The sequence below is a fragment of the Chrysochloris asiatica genome, unplaced genomic scaffold (genome assembly GCF_000296735.1).
Source record: "Chrysochloris asiatica unplaced genomic scaffold, ChrAsi1.0 scaffold00799, whole genome shotgun sequence".
NCBI lineage: Eukaryota > Metazoa > Chordata > Mammalia > Afrosoricida > Chrysochloridae > Chrysochloris > Chrysochloris asiatica.
Genome location: NW_006409317.1, coordinates 39,466 through 47,371, shown reverse-complemented (window position 1 = coordinate 47,371; position 7,906 = coordinate 39,466). Strand labels below are relative to the sequence as shown.

The 7,906-nt window shown below is 46.4% G+C and overlaps 1 protein-coding gene across 1 annotated transcript; it reads right to left on the bottom strand.

Annotated features, from left to right (window-relative positions):
• Positions 1-1,380: 1,380 nt before the first annotated feature.
• Positions 1,381-4,452, bottom strand: LOC102839568 (CD70 antigen-like). Its single transcript, XM_006877994.1, has 3 exons — positions 4,312-4,452; positions 3,496-3,529; positions 1,381-1,766 (listed from the first exon to the last, which is right to left on the bottom strand). Exons 1-3 carry the CDS (start codon positions 4,450-4,452, stop codon positions 1,381-1,383), a joined length of 561 nt encoding a protein of 186 aa, XP_006878056.1.
• Positions 4,453-7,906: the final 3,454 nt, after the last annotated feature.

Genomic DNA, 7,906 nt, shown 5'->3' with positions numbered 1-7,906 from the left:
GAGTTGAACCCCAAGGCCAATGGGTCTCCAACCAAAGAACATGCTCTATACCAAAAGTCTGAAAGGAAGAGTCATTGCCTAGATGTGTCCAAGAAGAGAGGATTATTTGCAAGCTTTGAGAACTAATATATGAGAGTGAGTCAAAAATTATCTGCACTCCAGTTAGCTTCTAACTCCCATCCACATCCACAGCTGATGACAACATTGAGCTTGTAAGTGAAATGATTCGGTTGAATAAATGAGTGACAGTGATAGATATGGCAAATCATTGGCAAATCAGCCACGGCTCTGCCTATGAAATAATCCATGACAGACTTGGGTTTTGAAAAATTGTGTGAGGTAGGTACTGAAACAACTCATAGAAGAGCACAAGCAGAAGTGTTTGGACATCTGCAAACAAAATTTGGACCATTACTTGAAGGAAGGTAAACATTTCTTGAAAAAAAAATTGTTACTGGTGACGAGACATGGAATCATCACTATGAGCCTGAGAGTAAATGGCAGAGTATGGATTGGAAACATTCTTAAGAAAAAGTTCAGAAGTCAACTACCAGCTGGAAAATTGATACTTAGAGTTTTCTGGGACTCTCAAGGGCCAGTATTGGAACTCTATCAGGAAACAGTTCAACAATCAACAGTGTTTGTTACAGTGGGATGCTCACTAAAGAGGTGGAGCCTAAATTTCAGATTAAATGCAGAGGACTGCTCTCCAAGGGTGTTGTGATCTTGCATGACAATGCACATCCACACACATCTGCCCACACTGTTGATGCTCTGCAAAAAGTTTATCTTGAGGTGTTAAAGCATCCTCCCTGTAGTCCTAACCTTGATCCATCAGACTTTCACCTCTTTGGTGCCCTTTGAAGATGAAGATTCACCTCTGATGAAGAGGTGAAGACAATGGTATATTCGTGGCTCATAACTCAGCCTAAAAGATTTTAAAATCAGGGTATATGAAATCTTGTTGACAAATGGACAAAGCAAATAGATTATGTAAAAAAAAAAAAAATCATTATATTTTACTTTTCTAAAAGTTGATTAAAATTTACAGCCAGAGTGCGGACAATTTTGGACTCATCTGCAGATATTGTTTGCAGGCCACACTCCTGAGGAAACTCTCCTTAGATTTCATCGGTTGATCACATCACAGAGGTGATTATATTATTTTTGGAGGTACCATCAGTCCCATGTTGGCTGAACCACTCATTATCATAGCTTAAAACAAATCAACACATCTTCTTAAATCGTACATAATCTCTAAATAAAGACAATGATAAAGCTAGACTTTCACTTAACATGAAACAGTCAACTTGTGTATTAAGAAGAGAATCATGGAAAAGTCCTTCTGAATTCCTCTGAAGAGGCCAGGAGAGATGGTGTTCAAGAGTGCATCCACTGGACCCCAAAGAAGGTCTCATCGGCATTGGGGGAGGCCCGCAGCGTCACAGTGAGGTTGGTGCAGAGCACGTCACCCCGGGCCAGGGGCGTCAGTCTATGGGAGCCCACGGTGCAGCTGTGATAGAAATACAGGCGAAGCAGGCTAACTTGGCGAGTGGCCGGGGCACAGATGCCCACAGCCAAGGTGGCCTCTCTGGGCGTGGTCATCTGCGTGGAGGAGCAATTGGCCAGTGTCACCTGGATGTGCAGCCTGTAGATACCGTCACGCTGGACACACAGCTGCCCGTTGTTTAGTGTGGGTCCATGCAGGAAGGAGCGGCCCAGCGCTGGGCCTCCCTGCCAGTGCAGCCTGGGGTCCTGCCGCAGTCCTGAGGGCATAGAGGTGGGGGTAGGTGAAAGGATGGAGGTTTTTTTGGGGGGAGAGAGGCCATAGAGACAGTGGGGTACAGGGACAGGGCACCGGAGAGATAAACGGATAGAGGGTCAGAGATTCAAAGGGTGAGAATAACAGTAAAAGCGAGCAAGACAGAGACAGGAAGTGGGGGTCATAGAGACAGAGAGCTAGAGACACAGTGAGATTCCAAAGAGTGAGAATAATAGTAAAAGTGAGCCAGAGACAGGAAATGAGAGTCATAGAGACAGAGAGATAGATGGTCAGAAATCAAAATGGTGAGAATAAATAGTAAAAGTGAGCCAGACAGAGACAGGAAATGGGAGTCATAGAGGCAGGGGGGATAGATCGACGGTGAGAGATTTAAAGGGCTAGCAACCAGAGTCCAAAAGGAAGTGTATATCGTAGATCTAGAGGGCTAGGTCAGCGATCCAAAATGTCAGAGAAGTAAATGGAGACAGAAAGAGAAAGAGAAAGGGTGGGGAGCAAAAGAAAAGGAAGAGATGAGTAGGGGAAAAGAGGGAAATAAAGGGAGAAGAGGAAAGAAAAAGACCGGAATAGGGGTAATAGAGGCAGTGGAATAGAGCAAGCTAAAGGGCCAGAGAAGGGCGAAAGGCAGTGGGGATCATAGAGACTGAACTAGAGGTATTGGTCATCCGAGAGATCGAGGAAAAGAGAATAGGAAGTAGAGATTCAATGGGTAAGAGAAAGGAAGTGGGGGGTGGAGGGTGTCATAAAATCAAAAGGATAGAGGTTAAGCCACCGGAAGGAGGAAGGGAAGAAAGACAGAGGGACAAGATTCCTTCTGTGAGGAAATAGAATGAACACAGCTCCCGAACTTCCAGGGACTGTGGCCTCTGGAAATGGGTGTGGACGCAGAGGAGGAAGTGGATTAGACAGAGGGTGAGAAGGAAGGGAATTCTTCCCACAAGACTGCCCAGTCTCCTGAGGGCTTTCCTCCAGTGTCACCACCATCTCGGGGAGCCCTTCTCCTATGACTCCACTGCACATCACAGCCCCCAGCCCCGAAACGCCTGGTCCTTCTCCCTTGCTTTGTTTTTCTCCAAAACATACTTGCTACACGTGACATGCTACACGTGTCACGTGGTCTTTTACGAATTTCCTTTCTCTCCTCCATGTCTGTCTGGTTCACTGTTGGAACACTTAGGACCAAGCCTGCTCACCAGACATGCTCAGTGAATGGAGGGTGAACGAAGGAATGGCAGGGATTACCACTGTTGCTTCTGAGTGCCATCAAGCCAATCCCAACTCACAATGACCCCATATGAGAGAGTAGAACTGCCCTATAGGGTTTCCTAGGCTGTCATTTTGCTGGGAGCAGATCGCCAGGGCTTTCTTCCATGGAGCACCTGGTGGGCTTGAACCACCAACCTTTCGGTTAGTGACCAAGTACTATAATCCTTATAGTTATTGCTATTAGTGTAGCTGTTTCCGTTGTTTTGATTCTTCCAGGGGAGAAGTTAAAATGTGAGGCTATTTCAAAAGCGAGGTCGTGTGTGTGTGTGTGTGTGTGTGTGTGTGTGTGTGTGTGTGTGTATACACCCAGGAACACATTCCTCCATCTTTCTCCCTTCCTAGTTTCCCTCTCTCCGCCCCTCCCTTCCCCCATCGTTCCCCTCACTGTTTCCCTCTCTCTCTTTAAGCTCCCTCCCTCCATTTTTCTGGCCCTGACCACCCCATCTTACCTGTATAATTCAACTGGAGCTCAGCTATATCCCACTGGAAGAAAAGAGTACAGTTACACAAGTACCCCGCTTTTCAGTACCCTCCCCTCCACAACCCCCTACTCCCAAGTCAGGAAGTCTCTAATCTCTATCTACCCCTCATCCCATAGGGCTTCTGTGTGACATTTTTTGGTAAAAGATCTCAAAGAGGAAGTAGGGTTAAAGCAGCAGGGAGTGGGAAAACAGTGGCAACATTGTTTTCCCACTACAACAAACGTGTAGTTTCCTTGATCTGACAGAAGCCTGCGCACGCAGGCACTCAGATGCCCCATTCAACAGTTACATCCTGGGAGCAGCCTCCCAGCAGCCAGTGTCTCCTGCCTGCCCTGTCCTAAGAGGCCCTGGAAGCGCCCCTCCCAGTTCTGTGAAGCCCCCAGTATCTTCTGAGTCATCCTGCCGGGGGAACACCAGGAACAGATCATCGTTCAAATCCACATCGATCGACACATCTTTCCCAGCTTCATGCTTCACCCCAGCCCGGGATGTCCCTTCGTCTCCACTCGCTGGGTCCCCGGGCAGGACCGGACCGTCCCCCAGTCCCGCTGCTGCTTTTCAACCAGGTCGCCCTCCCTGCCCTCTTCTTACTCGTCTCAGCCTGATTTTACCTTTAGAGTCTCAAGTCCCTCTGTCTGATTGTCAACCTGCTCTAGATCTTGTCCTTGTGTTTCTCTTAGGTTCTCCCCCATTCCGCGTCCCCGCCCCTAATGCTGGGTCCCAGGCTCTGTGGGAAACAGGCAGTTGGCAGGGGTGTGCCTCGTCCCCACTTCCCGGACTCACCTCCTGTGATTCCCGAGAATTCTGTATGCAGTAGATTGCTGCGATGACGAACAAAACTAGGGCACCTAACAAAATTATGCCCCGCAAGGGGGACGCCCAGGCCAGGCGAGGCACCGGGCAGCCCGAGCCCTCCTCTGCCATCACCGTTCTCAGCCGCATGTACCGTGAGAGGGCAGCGCGAGGAGGAGAAAGAAGAGGCAGGCAGCTGAGAGGGGGAAGGAAAACTTGAATGCTTAGGAAGCTTTGGGCACCAGCCTGCCCTGGCTTGCCAAGGAGACAGCCCGCCCCACTCGGGGGATGTCCTGCAGGGGAGGGGCTTTGGCCCGCCCCACTGTACAAGGGAAGGAAGTTCCCTCCAGCTGGTGACATCAGAAGCAGCGGGGTTGCCCTCAACACAACCCGCCTAAGTTGTCTGTGCAAAGAACCAGTCTTCCTTCTTATGGATGCGCTCTCATCCATCCATTCTTTCAACAACTGTTAACAGAGCATCTACTATGAACCAAGGATCCCTGGTGGCTGCTAACTGAATAATGGGTGGTTGACTTGCAAGAGCCACTCTGTAGGAGAAAGATGTGGCCATGTGCTTCTGCCAGGATTTACAATCTTGGAAACCCTCTGGGGGGTGGTTCCGCCCTGTCTTGGAGGGACACTGAGTCAGAACAGACTCAGTGGTAGTGGGTTTGTTAGTGGACACTAGAAGCAAGCAGGGGTTGGGAATGCTCCCCAATTGTCTGTGTGCTCCTCTCCACAGGCCTTCCTGGTGGCCATGTGACTCACCTGTCCAATGAAAAGAGAGTATGAATGAATGGTTCTCATAAACACCTCACACTCCCCTACCTCCCACAGGGCCAACCTGTTCTTTGTATTCATACTGTTGTTGTAGGGGGACACCTAGAAGAGAACAGGAAAGCATTCACTTCTAACTTCCTCCTAATGTAATTGCTCTCTAGCTGGTTCTGACTCAGAGTTGTTGTTGTTGTTGTTAAGTGCCGTTGAGTCGGTTCCGACCCATAGCGACCCCGTACAGGGTTTCCGAGGGTGTAAATCCTTACGGGAGTAGAAAGTCTCATCTTTCTCCCGCGGAGCGGCTGGTAGTTTCGAACCGCTGACCTTAAGGTTCGCAGCCCGATTCGTAACCACTACGCTACCAGAGCTCCTTAGAACTCTGCAATGCAAGTTTTCCAATGGCTGCGAACTTTCAGGACTTTTTTCCGAGGTACCTCTGGGTGGGCTCAAACCACCAACCTTTTGGCTAGTAGTTGAACACAGGGGGTTTGTGCTACGCAGGGACCTTTTCCTTTCCTTTTTTTTTTTTTTTTAAAAAAAAACAAAAACAACAAACTTTTTATTGTGAATTGATTGAAGGTTTATAGAGCAGATCATCAGTTTTACATCCAACAAATCACACACTTCATTTCATCTCAATGATTGCAAGTCCCCTCCATGGATCATCACTTATCCCACTTCCTCCCTATGTTTCTTGTTTCCATCCCCCCTTCTTTCCCCACCCTTCTGAATTTTGTCTTTGGGTAAATGCTGCCCTTTTCATCTCAAATGGTTGAACATCCCATGGTATGTGTGTACGTCACTAATATTGGTGTCTTCTCTTTGGGAGCTCTGGTAGTGTAGTGGTTACGAATCAGGCTGCGAACCTCAGGGTCAGCAGTTCAAAATCAGGCTGTGAACCTCAGGCTCAGCAGTTCAAAACTACCAGCTGTTCTGCAGGGAAAAAGATGAAGCTTTCAGCTCCCGTAAAGATTTATAGCCTCGGAAACCCTACACAGGGTCACTATGAGTCGGAACCAACTCCACAGCACTTAACAACAACAACGTTGTTTGACTGAAAATGAAGTCTTGGAGGTGAGTTCAGTTCCAGATCTGAAGGTTTACTAACGGCTGTAGTCTTGGGGTTCCACCAGTCTCTATCTGACCAGGGACCTCTTCTTAATGACGGTTATCATGGATTAAATTGTGTTTTCCCAAACGTGTTGTAAATCCTAATCCCTATACTGGCAAATAGAGTCCTGGTGTGGTGCTGTAGGAGAAGCCGTGAACTTAACCATAAGGTCAGCAGTTCAAATGCACCAGCCACTCTGCAGGAGAAAGCTGAGGCTTTCTGTTCCCATAAAGATTTACAGCCTTGGAAACACTATACAAGGTCACAATGAGTTAGAACCAACTCTGTGGCACTTAATAACAAACTGTGAGAAAATGAATTTCTGTTTGTTAAAGCCATCTCCTTGTGATATTTCTGTTGTGGCTGTACTTGAGGGCTGAGATAGATGAGAAAAGACCACTTGAGCCACAAAGTCTAGCACTGGGACTAGTATTAGGGAATCAAATCACTACTTAACGATGCATGAAACAGCTCTAAGGACTTACTGTGTAGCAAGTGGGCATGGCTGTGTTCTCATAAACTTTAGTTACAGACATGGAAATCTGAATGCCATTCAACACTGCCCACAGATCACACAGTATTGTAATTTTATAGATGTTTTGCATTTTCCAGTTCCCATGAAATTGAAAAATGCAAGAACTATTCTTAGCTTGTAACCTTCCCTGCCTAAAAACCCCAAACCACTGCCATTGTATAGATTCTGACTCATGAGGACTAGAAATCTTTACAGAAGTAGAAAACCTCATCTTTCTCCTGAGGAGTGGCTGGACGGTTTGAACTACTGGCACTGCTCTTAGACCTTGCTGACCTCAGAATCACATACAAGGTTAACTTGGAAAGTGTTGCTACAAAATCCTAGAAACCTTTATTAAATAGAAATCTCAGAATGTGAAGCTAGTGGTTCTTGACATATCCTTCCTCTAGGTCTGTACACGTCTTAAAGTGGTGTTTCCACCTCTCTAACCCTTCTCTGAAGAATTTTGTGCTCTGATTTACACCATATCAAAACAAGAGTCTTGGCATCTTTGAAGGACTCAAATCATTTTCCTTTTAGATGTTCCCTGAGTTTGGGAATCATAAAGCAGTCTGAGGGAGCAAGATCAGGACTGTAGAGTGGATGTGGTAAGGATACCCAGGGAAATTCTCATAGAATAGACTTTGCTACTGTCAAAGAATGAGCAGAGGCATTATCATGGTGGGGAAAAACATTCTTCAGTGTAACTTTTGTGACCGTTCATTCACTAATGCTGTTTTCAATTTTCTTAAATCTTTTTCCTGTAGTGTTTACCCTTTGGTTGGTTGATGATGCATGGAGGGGATTGTAACCATGGCAATGAAATGATATACAATAGAATGAATGTAAAACGAATGCTCTCCCATGTAAACTATCACATAATTCACAAACATTTTTAAAAACCCACAAAAAACCAAAAAACTTTTTTCTAATGAGCCCTGGAGATTGTCCCATGTCCTTGATATCTATCAAGGTTACCCTTTGGAATCCTTATAAAACAGTCACCATGACCTTCTGAGCTGACCTCTCTGCTTTGAATTGAACTGGCCCCTGAAGTCACTGTTTTGATTGGATTTTTTTTTTTTTTTAGGGCACCCTAAGGAGATTGTTTTCAATAACCTCATATGCATGTAGAAGCTGGACAGTGAATAAGGAAGACCACAGAAGAATTGATGCAATTGATG